Source organism: Topomyia yanbarensis, chromosome 2, assembly GCF_030247195.1.
Source record: "Topomyia yanbarensis strain Yona2022 chromosome 2, ASM3024719v1, whole genome shotgun sequence".
Lineage (NCBI taxonomy): Eukaryota > Metazoa > Arthropoda > Insecta > Diptera > Culicidae > Topomyia > Topomyia yanbarensis.
The window spans coordinates 33,866,368-33,885,790 of record NC_080671.1 but is presented as its reverse complement, the minus strand read 5'-3'; the positions used below and the strand labels follow the sequence as shown (position 1 = coordinate 33,885,790).

Sequence of the window (19,423 nt, the reverse complement as noted above, 5' to 3'; positions counted from 1 at the left end):
GGGTAGGATTATTGAAATTTTCTGAAATTGTTGATTGGATTTTTAAAGCATTCAATATTTCTGAACCACTAAAGAGTATACTTTCAGCTTTCCTCCCAACAATTAGAACATTTTTAGAGCAGCTGATTGCTCAATGGCCCATCCTTGCAGCGATTGTATCTTTCAATGGGTAATTCACCTCCTCCAATGAAAGATTCCATCACTGTTTTACAGTGGAATTGCAGAAGTATCATACCTAAAATTGATTCCTTAAAAATTTTACTGCATAATTTAAAATGCGATGCTTTTGCTCTATGTGAAACATGGCTTACCTCAAATATTAATTTCAACTTAAATGATTTCAACATTATTCGCCTAGACCGAGACACCCCGTATGGAGGAGTGCTTCTAGGAATTAAAAAGTGCTATTCTTTCTATAAAATTAACATCCCCTTGTATACGGGCATTGAGGCTGTAGCTGTCCAAACGAACATTAAAGGCAAAGACATGTCTATCGCTTCTATATATATACCTCCCAAAGTTCAAATTGGACAACATCAAATTTTTGAGGTAGTGGAATCCATGGCTGCGCCGCGTCTGATACTGGGAGACTTCAACTCGCACGGAGTATTGTGGGGTTCCCTCTACAATGATAATCGATCCTCTTTGATATACAATGTGTGTGACGAATTTAATATGACAGTTTTAAATACTGGCGAAACAACACGCATCCCCAGACCTCCTGCACGTCCAAGTGCATTAGATCTGTCTCTGTGCTCGACATCACTTCGGTTAGATTGCACGTGGAAGGTTGTACCTGATCCTCACGGTAGCGATCATTTGCCAATCGTTGTTTCAATTAACAGTGAATTAGGCCTTACGAATTCAATCAATGTTCCTTATGACTTAACACGAAATATTGATTGGAAAACATACGAAACATTAATTTCCACTTCTCTTGCTTCTACAGAAGAGCTACCCCCTACCGAAGAATATGAATTCTTAGCGGGTTTAATTATTGAAGTAGCAGAACAAGCCCAAACGAAATGCAATCCTGGAATGACAATAAATAGACGCCCCCCTAATCCTTGGTGGGACAAAGAGTGCTCTGATGCATATGAAGCTAAACAAGTTGCCTACAAAGAAATTATGAAACAGAAAGGGGGTATACGTGAGAACTTTGAAAATTATTTCATTTTGCAAAACAAATTTGACAGTATACGTCGTGCCAAAAAGTCTAGTTATTGGAGACGCTTCGTTGATGGCTTGTCAAGAGAAACATCAATGAGTACTCTTTGGAACACAGCCAGAAGAATGAGGAATCGAAACGTGACTAATGAAAGCGAAGATTTTTCGAATCGTTGGATATTTAATTTCGCCAAGAAAATTTGTCCCGATTCTGCTCCTGCGCAGAAAATCACTCGCGATGCTCCCACAAGTAACGATTTCATAGATTCGCCTTTGACAATGATGGAATTCTCAATTGCACTCCTCTCATGCAACAATAATGCTCCGGGACTAGACAGAATTAAATTCAACTTGGTGAAGAATCTGCCTGACCTAGCAAAAAGACGCTTGTTGAATTTATTCAATAAGCTTCTTGAGCAGAACATTGTGCCGCACGACTGGAGACAAGTGAGAGTTATCGCTATTCCAAAACCGGGAAAGCCAGCCTCCGATCATAACTCGTATCGACCGATTGCAATGCTATCCTGTATCAGGAAATTGTTGGAAAAAATTATCCTACGACGTCTCGACAATTGGGTTGAGGCGAACGGCTTGCTATCAGATACCCAGTTTGGGTTTCGGAGGGGAAAGGGAACGAATGATTGTCTGGCGCTACTTTCGTCAGAAATCCAACTCGCTTACGCAAAAAAAGAACAAATGGCGTCTGTGTTCTTAGACATAAAAGGAGCATTCGACTCAGTCTCCATTGATGTTCTCTCGGAGAAGCTACATCAATGTGGTCTTTCACCGATATTAAATAATTATTTATACAATTTATTGTCAGAAAAGCACATGCATTTTTCATATGGCGATTTGGCGACACTCAGAATAAGTTACATGGGCCTCCCACAAGGCTCTTGTCTAAGCCCCCTTCTCTATAATTTTTACGTGAATGACATTGATAATTGTATTGTCAGCCCATGCACTTTAAGACAACTTGCAGATGATGGGGTGGTTTCTGCCACAGGACCAAAAGCTATAAATTTACAACAACCATTGCAAGATAGCTTGGATAATTTATCAATTTGGTCTTTAAAGCTGGGCATCGATTTCTCTACGGAGAAAACAGAGTTGGTCGTTTTCTCAAGGAAGCGTGATCCAGCTCAGCTTCAGCTTCAGTTGGTTGGTAGAACGATAGCCCAAGTCCTGACTTTTAAATACCTTGGAATTTGGTTCGATTCTAAAGGCACATGGGGAGGCCACATTAGGTATCTAATAACGAAATGCCAACAAAGGATAAATTTTCTGCGAACAATAACTGGATCATGGTGGGGTTCTCATCCAAGTGACATGATAAGATTGTATCAAACAACAATACTTTCAGTAATGGAATATGGGTGCATCTGTTTCCGTTCAGCTGCGAACACTCACATTATTAAACTGGAACGGATACAGTATCGCTGTTTACGAATTGCCTTAGGTTGCATGCAGTCGACCCATACAATGAGTCTTGAAGTACTAGCGGGAGTTCTTCCTTTAAAAGACCGATTCTGGGATCTCTCTTCTCGTTTACTTATTCGATGTGAGGTTATGAACCCACTGGTAATTGAAAATTTTGAAAGACTTGTCGAGCTTCAACCCCAAACCAGATTCATGACAGTGTATTTCAATCACATGTCACAAGAAATAACGCCTGCTAGGTATGTTCACACATACGTCAATATACTAGATATTCCTGAATCCACTTTATTCTTCGACACGTCCATGCAAGCAGAGATTCGTGGAATTCCGGATCATCTACGCTCGCGGGAGATCCCTAAAATATTCACAAGTAAATATCAACACATAGACTGCCTTAAAATGTTTTACACTGATGGGTCACGAATCAGTGAGGCCACTGGTTTCGGTATTTTCAACAATAATTTTTCAATTTCTCTCAAACTTGCAGAACCCGCCTCTGTTTATATAGCGGAACTAGCAGCAGTTCACTATAGTTTTCAAATAATTAATACTTTACCCCCGAACCATTACTTTATCCTCACTGATAGTCTCAGCACAATTGCAGCTCTACGCTCAAAGAGGATTGATAATCACGATCCATTCTTTTTGGGGAAGATACGAGAATCTCTGAGTAACCTGACAAGAAAATGTTATAAATTTACCCTAGTGTGGCTCCCCGCCCATTGCTCTATTGCGGGCAATGAGAAAGCTGATAATTTAGCCAAGATTGGTGCACTAGATGGTGAAATATATGAAAGACCCATCGCTTACAATGAATTTTATAGCGCTTCTCGACAGAGGACACTTGCTAGTTGGCAAACATCTTGGGACAATGGAGATATGGGACGATGGCTACACTCAATTATCCCTAAAGTATCAACGAAGGCATGGTTCAAAGGATTGGATGTAAGTCGGGACTTCATCCGTGTGATGTCTAGGCTCATGTCCAATCATTATACTTTAGATGCGCATCTCCGTCGTATTGGGCTCGCTGAGGGTAATCATTGTGCTTGTGGAGAAGGTTACCACGACATTGAGCATGTTGTTTGGTCCTGCACTGAATATCGTGAAGCCAGATCACAATTAGTAGATTCTTTACAAGTCCGAGGCAGACCAATCCATGTTCCTGTTAGAGACATCCTGGCGTATCGCGATCCTCTATACATGGAACTTATCTATCATTTTCTAAAAACAGCGTCTGTCAAAATTTAATTAAATTCATCTCCTCATACTCTCATCCAAGGCTAATCATTCACCAATTAAAGTGTCCTAGAATATTTAGTTTTTAAATTTAGACAAAAACAGAAAAAAAGTAAATAAATGCACCCGAAAATACTAGATCATTATGAAATACAACAATGTAAGGAAAAAAGCAAACAATAAAGTGATTTCAGTGTTAGTTTTAGACAAAGTACTAGTATAGTTAAAATTAGTCTTAAGGATTTTTGTAACGTGCTATGTAAAAAAGAAACTGGCGTAAAAAGCTTTTGCAAATGCCGTGTCAAATAAACGTATGAAAAAAAAAAAAAAAAACACTTTCCTCGAAGGTGTTTCGATGATTATATCGTCAACGCCGATAAGAAGAAGCGGAGTCATAACATTCATTGATCCCCGACAAACACTTTCGCTAGATCTATCAGTATCAATGATTGGGAACGAACAACCTTTAAATTTAACGATACAGGCTAGCGATGTTCCATGCGATCTGGCTATGCCGAAAAGTAATGCTTCGAAGAAGGCGATAAATTTGTATGTGGCGATACCCGAACAGAAAGCTTAACCATATCATCTCTTTGGTCTACTCATCACGAAATTCTTCCCGAATCTGTCGAATATCCGGGAAAAGCTTCAAATGCTCGGTTTATTTTGCCGGCACAGTATTCTGCACAAGCCAAGTATAAAAATGATATGGGGCCTGGTTTATACGTGTTACCACCACAGCACAGTGAATCAGGCAGTGAAACCGCCAAACGACCAAACGAAAGCAATGGAGCGCCAGGGACAAAGCATGACCGTTTCGATCGTTGAATGCTTCAAAGATTCAGATCATCGTCCAAAATATCATTCAAATTCGGGGTACATTAAGGAAAATGATACTGATAGCGACTCAGAAACCAAAGAGAACGTAACGGTTGAAGGATTGACTGAGCAAGCACTTTCGGAGTATTTCGAACCATTTGCTAATCAGACTTCGATGCTCCTGATAACTTCGATATGAATATGGAATTTCATGAAGAAGAAATTAATGTAACCCTTTATTTTGTTTTTATTTTGGTGAGTGTGATCCTCTCATATGATTGTTTGTGTATATGCTGACAATAAACATAAAAATGCAACGTCTGTTATTTTACATAAAATACAGCAGTATTTATATATATATATATATATATATATATATATATATATATATATATATATATATATATATATATATATATATATATATATATATATATATATATATATATATATATATATATATATATATATATATATATATTTCGATTAAAAACAACATTTAGTACTAGAATTTAGACGCATCCCAAAATGGTCTGTAACGGTATCCTTTCTGATTTTTCGTGCCATTAAAAAGTAATCCAATTGTAATTCCAATTCCGATAACAAGTTTACCACGATTCGGCACGTACCTCTTCTATTTACAATCTGCCCAGAACGTGTTGGGAGCCATTTTTTGTAATGCATCACTTTTGCAGAACAGTACCACGTCATCGTTGTCCTGTCAAAGTCCAGAACCTAGCACAATTTTTTTATTTACCTTCGCTATCTCAATTGCTTCTTCCACGCATTAATCTGGCAAAACCGGCTGATCCACTACATGGATATTTTCCAAAATTATTCCGCTCCGAAATATTGTAGCGCAGAATATTTTACGATACTGCCACTGAAAAAACCATTCTGTTCCAAACTCAAGATTAAGTAGCGAGAGTGGTATTGTGGAAGCATATCCTCCATTCCCATAGTCGATCAGTCTGTTCCCTCCATTCAATTGTCGCACTATAACTAAAATGAAATTGAACCAATCAACACCCATTCCGTCAAAGATAAACCTGTAAGCCACTTACCTCTCCCTCCGCTCTGTGTTCCAGTTGCTTCCATCCTCGGGCAGCAGATTGTTAATAATTAGCAGCACGATATCGACAATCCACCAGATTCCGACGCCTCCCAATGTGAACAACTTTCCGACGGCCGTACCGGTCTGACCGAGACAGAATCGATCCATGCCCAGAAATCTGTACAACAGTGTCGTCATGAAGTAATACTTGCCACAGGGAAAACCGTCCAGCATAATCTCCCGCGTTTCGGCACATTCGATATTGTCGAGCACTAAACTCTGGTGGTCTTGACGGCATCGTAATAGACACCGTCAAATTTCACATACCCGTGGTCAAGCTCCTCTTTTACGTATAGTTTTCTCTTGTGATCCACCGGTCATTGGTGATTTGGCCGTTTCCACGATTAGAAATCAGAAGCAGGAACAAACATTTTTTTTGTTATTTTTGGGCCGTTAGCTTGCGGCTCAAAAGCCAAAACAAAACAAACAAAGTGAAGTGAACGGCGCAAGGCAAGGACTTAAAAGCCAAATCAAAACAAATACATTGATGTTAACGGCGTGGAGCAAACGGCTGATAATCCGCCAGGGATGCCAGTAGTGCGCAAAAAGGACGTAAATTGCATTTTGTTTGAAAAAAGTGGTGATATGTAATGTTTTGCTTCTATTTCGTATTTTGAGGTGAAATAATAATGTTGAAATAATAATCATTCATCTCCGCTCTGTGTTCCAGTTGCTTCCATCCTCGGGCAGCAGATTGTTAATAATTAGCAGCACGATATCGACAATCCACCAGATTCCGACGCCTCCCAATGTGAACAACTTTCCGACGGCCGTACCGGTCTGACCGAGACAGAATCGATCCATGCCCAGAAATCTGTACAACAGTGTCGTCATGAAGTAATACTTGCCACAGGGAAAACCGTCCAGCATAATCTCCCGCGTTTCGGCACATTCGATATTGTCGAGCACTAAACTCTGGTGGTCTTGACGGCATCGTAATAGACACCGTCAAATTTCACATACCCGTGGTCAAGCTCCTCTTTTACGTATAGTTTTCTCTTGTGATCCACCGGTCATTGGTGATTTGGCCGTTTCCACGATTAGAAATCAGAAGCAGGAACAAACATTTTTTTTGTTATTTTTGGGCCGTTAGCTTGCGGCTCAAAAGCCAAAACAAAACAAACAAAGTGAAGTGAACGGCGCAAGGCAAGGACTTAAAAGCCAAATCAAAACAAATACATTGATGTTAACGGCGTGGAGCAAACGGCTGATAATCCGCCAGGGATGCCAGTAGTGCGCAAAAAGGACGTAAATTGCATTTTGTTTGAAAAAAGTGGTGATATGTAATGTTTTGCTTCTATTTCGTATTTTGAGGTGAAATAATAATGTTTCATCTACCAAATAGCGACATTTTTTCATTAGGCATAATAGACCACTTTAATTAATGAATAAAAAAGATATGCTAGACTTCATTCTCATTTTTCTCGGTTTGACATCATTGGCTTTACGGCCCTAATCATATGTTAGTCGAGAAATAGTGCTTTAGGTTTAGTAATAAGCATAAAACCAGTTTGTTTACATTTTGCTCTTACGCCCTTCTGTAATGTTGCCCAAGACATCGCTTAACGACCCCCTTTTTCGATGTTAAAATCGTGTTTACACTGAAATTGATTGTAGAAACAACAAATTTGATTGTATAATCATTGTACATTTTCGAACATATCTAAGCTTTTTAACTTCGTTTTTCGTCGTAATGTAACAATAAAAATCACTGTAATTCCGTTATTTTTATTCGGGCAGCCAGCATTTCGGTTGAACTTGTTGGAAGTTGCTGTTTTTATTCTCCGCGTGTCTTTATATTTAAAACATCGTCTTTGATCTTGTGCTCGTTTTGGAAGTCTTTGTACCCGAGGGATTCAGCGTCTTTATTTAGTATGTAAACAAGTTTGCTAGTACTGCAGTGCAGTTCTGGGGGTAATATGTGGTGCCGCAAAGCCACATAGAAAATACGTTGACGATGTCCATTCCCATCGGCGGAACTTCCTGTCGGTTTTGCGAAAACCTCGATGAAAGTATCTCATTACATAGCATAGCCGATTTTGCCGCCGACGGCATTACACTGGCAGAGGTTGTTTACGATTTGACGCAAGTGAAAATAACTCCAGATTGTAGCGGGCCTTTGGAGATATGCCATCGCGTTTGCCTTGCCCGTCTACAGGATTGCTATCTTTTTAAGCAGCTGATTCTTAAAGTGGAAGCAACAAGTGAAGGGTTTGTCGTTCGTAATTCCAACTTGCATTCGCAATAAAGTAAACTATTTTCTGTTTCAGGAATCTTTCTAAGGTTGAGGAGATTTTCGAAGACAACTGCCAGATGGAAGTTTTACTATGTGACGATTACAACGAAGAAGAACCAGAAATTGACGTAAAACCAGAAGAAAATGTACAACTAATACTTTCTGAAGACCAGATTGTAACTCGCTTGGAGTTTGAAAATTTCGATTATATAGAATTTGAAGGTGAATGCTGTTGCGGATGCGAAGCAATCCTGAAAGATATGAATGAACTACAAGAGCATTCGAAGTTATTCCACGAGACGTCGACGGAAATTATTAGCGCCGAAAACAACTGCAAAATATGTAAAAGAACTTTTCAATGTGCAGCAGATCTTCAGGAGCATGCTGACTATTTTGCAATAAAAGAACTATTTATATGTAAACTTTGCCAGCATCATTTTCGAGGAAAAAAGGCGCTGATGATTCATATGGAAAGCAACAACAATCACAATATTCACAGGGAATCAACACTAGAAAAGCTTACGGATGAATACTCTGAGCCGGAAAGTATAAAAATCAAGTCGGATTTGCTGGTTGAGGTACCGGCTGTAGAAGGGCAAGATGTTGAAATTGAGTGTAATTCATCACCGTCTTTAAGCAACAAATCTCGAGATAGCTGTCAACCAACAAAACTTCCGGACGAAAAGCTAATTACTTCCGTTGATGATTATGAGCACTATCAAATAATTCAACTGGAGAATGCTGAGCGGTGTTGCCGCTGTGGAGTATACTTCGAAACGCATGAAAAGTTGCTAGCACATGCGCAGCAAGAACATCAGTTGGGTAAATCATTTTCATCTGAACGATCAGCGTGTGATGTTTGCTACGAATGCTTCCAATCTGTGATGGCTCTAAACGCACATAAAACATACTGTAGATATGTGAATCGGTTGTACCACTGCAAATTATGTCAGGTTGTATATCTACGGAAACTTCTGTTAGTGAAACATTTTCAAACGTCACATGACCATACAGTGCCTCCAAGTTTGTTAACGGTATCAGATCAAGCCGAAATTGAAGCAATAACCAATATCGATAGCGAAGAAGCCAGACTTGCTCCAGAACGCACGGTGGCTGGTTTTGCATGTTGCTTCCTAAAATGTTCGTTAGTTTTCAAAACTGAACTAGAACTTGATGTTCATGTTGACGAGCAACATGCACCTCGGAGAGCAATCAATTTGGAGGAAAGAACCAGCGACCAACATATCTGCCGTATTTGTTTGCGAAACTTTGGTTCACAGCAACTGTTGCTTCTCCACCGTAATCGTACACTGAAAAAGAAGCACATCTGCAGTTACTGTGCGGAAGCCTTCCTTATTCCAAGTAGGCTGCGAGAACATGAGCTTCTCGTTCATACCGAAAATACTCCACAGCATCCTTGTGACATTTGTTTCAAGATATTTCGTACAGCAAATTTAATGAAAACGCATCGGCTCACTCACACCCAGCAGCGAGAATTTTTCTGCGAAACGTGTGGAGCTCAGTTTCGCTTTCGTTTTCAACTGAAAAAGCACACCAGCGGTGTACATCCAACTAGCTTTCCCTATCAGTGCAAATTTTGCGAAAAAAAGTTCTCCACGAAAGCGAAACATGATTTGCACCTGCGTTCCCATACTGGAGAAAAACCGTACATCTGTCGTTACAGTCCGTGTGAAAAGCAATTTTCTCATGTCACGGATCGTAAACGGCACGAGATGGGCGTTCACACCGGTGAGCGACCCTATCAGTGCGATCGTTGTTCCGCGGCGTACATTAGAAAGCGTGAACTGTTGATACACCAACAAAAACACCTAAATCAAGCGAATACGAATTGAATCGCAGTTAGTCGCCTAGTACATAAAAAGACAATTCTATGATAGAGTACAATTCTAGTCAAGTAAAGAAAGTGCGCAGTGAAAAAATTTCTTTTTCGTTCGATTTCTAACCTGGCCCTCCGATATACTATGCCGTAAGTGGCGCATTGGAAAAAGGCTTTCTCTAACGCACGAATTTGGCTCGAATTATAGATCGTACTATCATGTATTGTTCGCTGACCAGATGTGTTATGTTGTACATATATCATAATTTAAAATTAAGAAATAATTTTCGAGTACATAATGTAAATTTACTGAGAACCAAACGCCTCAATAAAGGAATGGGAGGATGATCCAAAAACGTACAGCATTTACATGTTTCTGAAGTCCTTAAGTGATTCACCTAACATTATGACATCCGGATTTTCCTGCTCGAATCTGGTAGGTTCGTGTTCACGTTCATCATCGCGCCATTCTCCGAAATTTTGCTTCATCACATCCGGCTGTCTGCTTTGTTCCTCTTCCTCCCGCTACGTGTTAGAATCCAGACAAACGGCGAAGCATGGTGGTGGTAAAGTTTTACTATTTTTATGTAGTCATTTGGTTTGATTAAATGGTAAAAGTACAATTACTAAGTTTGGATTGGCTATTGTTTAATAACAACCAGTACGCAAGAGAAACAACTAACGGATTCATTTACTCACCTGTTTATCACTTTTGGCAAACTTGGTGAACATATTGGCAAACACCTTCTTTTGCTTTTCGTTGTAATCCTTGATTTTCTGCTTACAAATGGCAACCTGATTTTGGGCAGCTTTATTTTCCGGCTCAATTTCCCGAACGGCATTAAAATCCTCTAAAGCCTTCTCGAAGTCACCAAGTGCCAATTTGGACTGACCGCGACGGTATAATGCCTTCACATTTTTGCTATCGATTTTCAAAGCTTCGGTGCACTGCATCAGTAGTATGAATTAGTTGCGTAACTTATAAAAATATATTTCTAACTTACAGCTGCCTTCCCTTCGTCGTGGTCGCTTAATTTCTGATGGCACAACGCTTTGTTCAAATACACCAAAAGCTGAAACTGCTTTGACTCCTCCGTTTCTGAAATTAATGTTACACTTTAGATTGATTTAAAGCTACGTAACTCCCGAAACTAACCACTACTAGAAAGGAAGCTCAATGATTTCTCATACATCTTAAGGGCCAGCTTAAACTTATTTTCCTTGAAGTAACCCGTTCCCTTCTCCTTGAACATTTTAGCCTGTTCCATTCGTTTTATATCATCTAGTTTCCAACTGTCTGGCTCTCGTTCAAACTCAAGCAACGTTACCACGTACTCAACAGTACTATTGGAAGGCACACCAAGGTCCGCGTTTCCAACGCCTCCGAAAGCGAACTGTGGTTTAATGATAAGCTTAGAAGTTTCCAACTTTCGGAATTTCTCCAAAGCAATCTCAACACCGGAAACAATACCACATTCTTCTCCTTCGCCGATTGTAAACTCGGCATCGCGCTCCTCAAAAATGCGTCCCTCATGACGACCAACCAAGTGAATTTTTACGAATGCACCATCGTTGGGTGTTTTTTTGCCCTCACCAACCTTCAAAATGAAACGCTCAATACCTTGGTCAGATTTTGGACTCAAATCTTCTCCTTTCCAACCGAGCATTTCAAGTTCAAAATTCAACGTCGAATTCGGCGGGATATTTGGAGGACTACCGGAAGCTCCGTATGCATAATCCGGTGCACATTTAAGAATGCACTTCTCCCCCAACCGCATCGTGGCCACTCCCATATCAAAAGCTTTGATTACCGATCCCTGTCCGAGCTTGAATTCGAAGGGCTCATTCCGTTCCCGGCTCGAGTCAAACTGTTTGCCATCAGAGTCAAGCGTGCCAGTGTAATGCAACGAGACTGAACACCCATTAGACGGCGTTTCTTCGCCTGATCCTTCGTGTAAAATCTGCTTCTGGACACCACCATCGCCGGAGAGATCAATGAAAGCCATTTTCAGACTCTATAAGAGGAAAAATAACGCTAAGCGTGGCAAAAATGAGCGACAACTGGAAAACGACTTGCCTGTTACTAAATCCTTTTGATTTTAGTTAAATTTTACACAGCGTAAGTGCTTTTTACTGATATAATTATCAGCCGCAAAACCACGAAGTTTTTCAGACGGCACACTATTGCGTTATGACAGTTGTTACAAGAATGCCGCTCTGTTTTTCTTCTCACGATGAAGGTTCTGGAAACAAAGACAGGGTGACTAGGCAAAATGATCCTCTTGAGGAAATATTTCACGTAGCGTTTTCGAAAACAGTGTTACCGGATTAGAGTATTTTTACGATCAAGTCCGAGTTGTTTTTCAACAATATTAAATATTTATTTTTATTTCTATTCTCGTTACAGTTGAAAACTGAAAAGTCGAACCACCGACTAGTGTTTTCCGTGTTCTGTGTATGTTCTGAGCAAGTTTGTCACGTCGGATGTAGCGTATTTTTTTCTTAGTAATGTATATTCTATAATAGTATATTCTCTGTCGCTTCTCGTTTGTATGGGGGAAGGAAAGAGATAGGGTAACCAACCAATTTTGGACCCCTAGAGGAAGTGAAATTGCGTGAATGTCAAAAATATTTGCTTGCCTGTGTTTTTAATGCAATACATGCACGAGTCCAAAATTACTGTTCTTGAAAGAAAACTGTCAATGGATGTTTTATACATTGACAAACTCAAAAATGACATTTCTTCACTGCATGAATTTTTCACATTTCGGACCCTTTCACACTAATTTGGACAGTGTTCCAAGCATATTTTGGACACACTGCATGTGACTGAATATATTTTGGAAAGAGTGAAGTTTTTTCTACTAAACTGACCTACTGACTTGTTCTCTTTGCAGTATATTTAATGCATGAAAGTAGAACATAAGCAAATCAGACTGCCAATCAAAAATGGTACATTAATCTTTATATGGAAGGCTGACTGCATGTAGTATTTTTTTAGTTCTATCATTTTGAGAAATAGAAAAACTTTCGGTACAATTAGGTTACTGCAGACTTAACACAGCAGCATTAAATGTTATGCAATAGAGTTAACAATAATATATTTCGTGTAACAATTCATCTGTAGCAGAATTATGGAGTAACATCCTCAAGTGGATGATAAATCAAGGTTCAAAGTTCGTCAGGAATCTTCTTGTACTAAATATTAATTTTTAATTCTTTTGTTTACGAGGTGGTTTCTTGATTCTTTCTAAGCTCAGTTTTTCTTTGTTTCTCTTCCTTTACTTTCCCTTTTTCTTCAGTTTTCGCCTTGTGGTATTCAACTATTTGGCGCAATGTTAAAACAGCAGGACTACGTCGCTTGAATCGTGATGTTCCTGTTCGTGTGAGTGTTTCAGGAGATTCTAGGAATTCAGCAAGTACACTCGTATTATCATTATTTAGCTGTGATATGTCTCGATCTACAAATATTCTTCAACATGGATTTCAGAAGTCTCCTCTTTGGTCATATTACCTACCTACCTACCGTTAGGAAATTTTTCACCTTTTGAATTTTCTAACTCGATAAACAAATAGCTGTCAAGAAAGAAAATCGAGGGGTGTCCAAAATAAGTTGATACCAATTTTTAAGACATATTGTGGACACCATTTATTTAAGATTTTTTAGATAAAACATTACGAAGAAACCTTTTCAAACACGTAACATGCATAATACCAAATCAGACAAACTAATTAAATCGATAAAAAATGTTATAATTGTACACTTAAATCCAATTTGAAAATGTATCATTTCCACCGGTTCCTCTTGGCTATCGTTGAAATATGAAACGTTTTCGGTGATATTTTTGAAAACTGTGGATTCTGTTTAATTATATACAATTAGCGATGAACTAATGATATTGCAACTTAATAGACAACCCAAGGAATGGTTTTTTGAAGATCTCCTCCTGCTCCCAGAATTGTCGTAAAGTGTGGCTCACATCCATATCTGTGTGTAGATTGATGATAGCATGATTACAGTGAACAACAGATTCGTCGTCGTATCTCCCCGCAACTATCCATCCAAAGACAGTGCGTTGGACCACCGTTAGGCCGCTTTCGTCTTTGACCTGGCCTCCTTCCAAGAGCGCAAGAAAGACCTCCGATCCAAGAATAATGTCTATCGGACCCGGTCGGTTGAATTCCGGATCTGCCATGTCATTGAGGTTCTCTAATAGCTTCATGTTAGTTGCATTGAAACGCTGCGACGGAATGGTCGAGGTCAACTTCCCTAGAATAAAGGCCTCTGTAGTGATAACCACGATGTCGTCGAACCGGGAAGCTATGTTTAGCGTGACAACGCCACGTGTTGTTCCAGCCTCTTGCTGTCCAAGACCACTCACACCTTCACCTGCCCACCTTCACAATTGCTGTCGCGGAATCAGGGATATGGCCAGAGGCTTCTTTTCCGGTAGTTCCGTAACCAGCGAAGCGATCACTTCTTTTTCTGAAACCACTGCCGGCGAAGCAATGTTTCCACTTTCTTCTGTTGCTGGCTCAGTTTTCTTCGCTATATGGCACAGCAACGTATGGTGGCGTTGTTTACACTCAGGGGTGTGACAAACCGATTTCGAAGAGCACGATTTTACAGTTTATGATTTTCCTTCTCGATCACTCTTTGCGACCAGGCAGCGCGGGTCTCTTTATCTAACTTCTCCAATATCAGACGAATCAACCATCTCGGCCTCTCCCAGGGCATCAAAAGTTGCTGCACGATTTCATCCGAACACGTCACGAGTTTACCCAGAGTTTGCGACGTGGCGCTTGTGACTGACGGTTGATCCATGAACTCACGAACCAGCGAGAAAACGGTGAAACGTTTCTTGTCGTAGTATCTCGTCAATGTTTCCCACGCATTTTGGTAGTTAGCACTCGAAATTGTAAATTTATTGACCAATCGCTTTGCATCCCCCTCTAAGTATGAGAATAAATACTGCATTTTTAATGATTCCGAAAGGTCGGTTCGGTTGTGGATGGTCGAAACATAAAGATCTATAAACGTCATCTATTGCTTGCGATCTCCATCGAATGTTGATACATTGATGGCCGGAAGTCGAATGTTTAGATGCGGTAAACCATTCGATGCCTCATCGCCGTCCGGAACGTTTGATGAACAATTCGATACCAGTCCCGCGCGCTGTGCTGCTAACTGATTTAAGCCCGATTCAGACAATACATCAGCTTCCGTCAACGTCAACGGAACGTCACCGTTCCGTCAGGATAAGTTTAATACTTCGCTCTTGTGCCCGTTCACATGTGCCGTACGTCAAAACGTTCCGTGTCGTTGATGTTGTGTGTGAATGCTTCCATTTAACTGTATGTAACTAATCTTGACGTTCCGTTGACGTTGACGGAAGCTGATGTATCGTCTGAATCGTCCTTTAGCATTAACTGCCATTGCGTCTCGATGAGCAACCGCATTGCTTCTCTCATGTCGTTGGGTTCGGCGATTGATTTCCCAGTCGCAATAGATCCGTTCTCCGATCCGTCTTCGTCGAGAAATGTCTCGTAAGCATCTTTTGCACGATAGTACATGCCAAAAAACTCCTCTCGAACATCGAATACCGAGGCGATGGCCTCAGGATTTTCCTGGTGTTCCTCAATTGAATTTTGCGTAACTCGAAAATGATCAGCAAGCTCCATGAGCTGTTCCAGTCGGTCTTTAACCTCACTTTGGGACGGTTTACGCGCTTGGAGGTTATTTGCGATTGAATATTCTCCTCACATTTGAGCCAAGATGGCGTTCCTCCGACTGAGCAGTCCCGGAAGGTCCGACATTATCCAGTTGAGAAGGACCAAATATTCTCGGGTCTAGGTGGACTGTACATCAAAATCTATTAGAACTTGAGCTGGACAATTCCGAGCCGAAAAATGAGGAAAATGAATACGTGACACGCGGTATTAAATCTAACGAATTTTTAATGTTTTTTTGTCAACTGCACTTCGCGACGTCTGCTAATGCTCTGCTTTTTAGATGTAAAAAATGGGAAAACCCACTGCTAATAGTATAGCGCTGTTGCGATAGGGCGCCTCACCGAAGCATACCCAGCTAATTGAATTAAAGTTTAAAACAAATTGAGTATGTCCATAACACTTTTTGAGACGTAATAAAATAAGTTTAGTAAAAGGCCAATAAATAATTTGACGTTTCAGCAAAGGGCCAAAAAGCCAACTTTTTGATCGAAATCTGTCGAGTTTAATATCTAGTAAGCAATGTATGCTTGTCGAATATATAAAAAACCGTACAAGGTGTAAATTGCTTCAATATCTTGATTGATAATCGAATTGGGACAAATCACTAGAACTTTTCTTAATCCTGTTTGTATAATTTAATAATACTTTAATCAAATTCGCGTAAAATTATGCTATAAACATTTTAAATTGTTTCAGAATACTTTCTAAAACATAAAAACATATATAATAGCCAACAGCCAAAAACCATTTAAAGTTTGGCAAAGGGTCAAAAGTAAACGGCCAATATGCTATACAGTGAAAGTAAAGGGTAAATAATCTTTTCTGAGCAAAAATCCCCTCAAATCAAGTAAAATCTCCCGAAATTATTGCATGTTATCAAAATATAGATCAAACTACAACGAATGTGTGCATTGTTTTGACGAAATTCGCCTTCGTTTTCAAATAACAGATTGAAACATATTAGCAAAATTTCAAACCCATTTTACTCGATTCAGTCATTTTGTTTATTGGCCCTTTTCAAAAAAAAAAATCTGTGAAATAATGTAGTCTGAGTGCATAGGAGAGTGACGACACTGTCAAAATTGGAACAATGATTACTTGTCAGTGTCTTTCCAAACGAGTCAAATCCATGTATTTTGAGAGGTCGTTTGTTCGTTTGGAATATTACTGACAGATAATCATGACAGGTGTCTTCAGTCCCTTACATACACTCTGGTAATAGTATGTGGAGGTAAGATGAGGCATGAGAATATGGGTTGAACTGGGCAGTTCGAAGAATTTTTAATTTTTTCAGTAGTTAGAAGCGCTAAATCATCGCAGCAATAGATAGAATCGATTCACGCTTGCAAAATGTGACATTTGAAGAAAAAAATTGTTCACGAGATAGGTCTATTGTGAAGAGAATCTGAAACATCGCAGTATTTGATACTCCACTGCCCTCGCCCAGCAGAGTAAGAATGCCCAGTTCTCGTTTGACAAATTTACCATGCTTACCGAATTGTTTATAACCCGCAATTACGAACTATATAAGAAATACCTGAACACCCAACTTGAGTTTTATTGATGTTCCAACCGTTCTAACACAAAAATGAGAAAATACCTGCTAAATAAACGGTCAACGACACGGAGGGCATGTTTTTTCAATTCGTTTATTTGACACGGCTCATAGCGGTAGCGTAACGGAGCCGTGGATCATTTATACGTTTACAATACATGTGAAAAAATACAAACAAGAATTAATTAATTGGATCTCGTGCGCGCAACTTTTTATTGCGAGCGGAGACCTTCTTTCGCGAGGTCTGTTGGCAAACAGTGTCAGGGGGGTCATTTAATTCTCTCTTGTTTTTCACGTCCCAGTCGAAGCTGGCTTGGTGTCCGGGATCAGATGTTCTCCCTTGCTTCTTGCACTTATTGTTGATCAGTGTAAATCCGTCGTCATTGTTACTGCATATCGTTGCCGATGTTGCTTACAGTTGCATTTGGGTTGCTGGATGATTTTTTTGGGTTACGGCAAGGTGATGGTCTCTCGTGTCTGTTATTCAACATCGCGCTGGAAGGTGTAATAAGAAGAGCAGGGATCGACACGAGTGGTACGATTTTCACAAAGTCCGTTCAGCTACTTGGCTTCGCCGATGACGTTGATATTATTGCACGAAACTTTGAGAAGATGGAGGAAGCCTACATCAGACTGAAAAGAGAAGCCAAGCGCGTCGGACTTGCCATCAACACGTCGAAGACAAAGTACATGATAGGAAGAGGTTCACGAGAAGAGAATGAGAACCGCCCGCTTCGAGTTTGCATCGGTGGCGACGAAATCGAGGTGGTCGAAGAGTTCGTGTACTTGGGCTCACTGGTGACCGCCGACAATGATACCAGCAGAGAGATTCGTAGACGCATCATGGCAGGAAATCGTGCTTACTTTGGCCTCCGCAAGACACTTCGGTCGAACAGAGTTCGCCGTCGTACGAAGTTGACCATCTACAAGACGCTGCTTAGACCGGTAGTTCTCTACGGGCACGAGACCTGGACCATGCTCGTGGAGGACCAACGCGCACTTGGTGTCTTCGAACGGAAAGTGCTGCGTACCATCTACGGTGGAGTGCAGATGGAAGACGGCACATGGAGACGGCGAATGAACCATGAGTGGCATCAGCTGTTGGGGGAGCCGCCCATCTGTCATACCGCGAAAATCGGACGACTACGGTGGGCCGGGCACGTAGCCAGAATGTCGGACAATAGCCCGGTGAAAAAACGGTTCTCAATTGCAATCCGACCGGTACAAGAAGACGGGGCGCGCAGCGAGCACGATGGATCGACCAGGTGGAAGACGATTTGCGGACCCTTCGCAGACTGCGTGGTTGGCGACGCGCGGCCATGGACCGAGTGGAATGGAGGAATCTTTTGTATTGAGATATCTGACGTTTAAAATACGCACACAGAGATTTCGCATTTTTATACTACCGCCCTCCCCTTAAGCCCACAAGCGGTTTGTTTTCCTCCCAATTCGCAGTGCAAATGATTTGTTTTCCTCCCAATTTAAATGTCAAAACGGCACAATACTAACGCAGCTGGATAAGTCTATACGGCACAGGCCACTTCGGCCTTAATCTGTTAATAAATAAAAAAAATGATTCTTTTGCGGTTGTCATTATGGTCTGAACAGCTGCCACAAATTTGGCCACCGTTTGTAGTTCAGGCATTGGTATTGAAATCCCTGTTTTAGGTTGGTTTGCCGTAGATGAGTTGGCAATCGATTGAGTTGCATTTTCCTCTGCATCTTCCGCGCAAGGTTGTCCATGATGAGCTGTCTGATTACAATACTTGCACGTAGGAGTTTGCCCCCCATGGGTGCATAGCGTAGTTTGCATAATTGTAGTTCCGTGAGTTTTAAGTTTTATTGCCGAGTAGGAGGGAATAGGCCTTTCAACCCGCATCCTCACTACAAAAACGCCGTTAGGAGTACCCGGAAAGAAGTTTCACCAAGTATCAGGTGTAACGGATTCTACTTCTCCGTATTGCTACATGCATTTTGCAATTGGCTCAGGAGGGGTACGAAGTGATAGGTCATATAACCTTACATCTATATAATCATTCTCAATATATACGGGAATCTTAATTCCAACGTTGTCACTTTCAACCACGTGTTTTAAGTTGTTCTTCAAAACGAAACGCTCGGCTTGTGCTAACGGGTTGAATGATATTAACGCTACATTGCGAAGATGATACTGAAGGTACAAGACTTCCGCAAGCCTAAGTTGCATTTTTACCTTCAGAAGGTATTCCACTTCACTAAAACTCGGTCGTTTTAAACAAAATTTAAAGTCAACGACCACAGCGT

The 19,423-nt window shown here is 40.5% G+C and overlaps 2 protein-coding genes across 4 annotated transcripts; one reads left to right on the top strand and one right to left on the bottom strand.

The window, feature by feature from the left end:
* Positions 1 to 7,677: 7,677 nt before the first annotated feature.
* LOC131682412 (zinc finger protein 268-like) lies at positions 7,678 to 10,036 on the top strand. Its single transcript, XM_058963856.1, has 2 exons — positions 7,678 to 7,990; positions 8,050 to 10,036. The coding sequence occupies exons 1-2, from the start codon at positions 7,737 to 7,739 to the stop codon at positions 9,866 to 9,868; spliced, it is 2,073 nt and encodes a 690-aa protein (XP_058819839.1). The 5' UTR covers positions 7,678 to 7,736; the 3' UTR covers positions 9,869 to 10,036.
* An 18-nt stretch (positions 10,037 to 10,054) lies between these two features.
* LOC131682413 (FK506-binding protein 59) lies at positions 10,055 to 12,070 on the bottom strand. Of its 3 annotated transcripts, none has more exons than XM_058963857.1 (5): positions 11,930 to 12,069; positions 11,009 to 11,867; positions 10,857 to 10,951; positions 10,552 to 10,800; positions 10,055 to 10,377 (listed from the first exon to the last, which is right to left on the bottom strand). In XM_058963857.1, exons 2-5 carry the CDS (start codon positions 11,856 to 11,858, stop codon positions 10,219 to 10,221), a joined length of 1,353 nt encoding a protein of 450 aa, XP_058819840.1. In that variant the 5' UTR covers positions 11,859 to 11,867; positions 11,930 to 12,069; the 3' UTR covers positions 10,055 to 10,218. The 3 variants fall into 3 exon arrangements, with proteins under 3 accessions (XP_058819840.1, XP_058819843.1, XP_058819841.1); XM_058963860.1 differs by having other exon boundaries at positions 10,237 to 10,478; positions 11,930 to 12,070; XM_058963858.1 differs by having other exon boundaries at positions 10,237 to 10,429.
* Between the last annotated feature and the right edge of the window lie 7,353 nt (positions 12,071 to 19,423).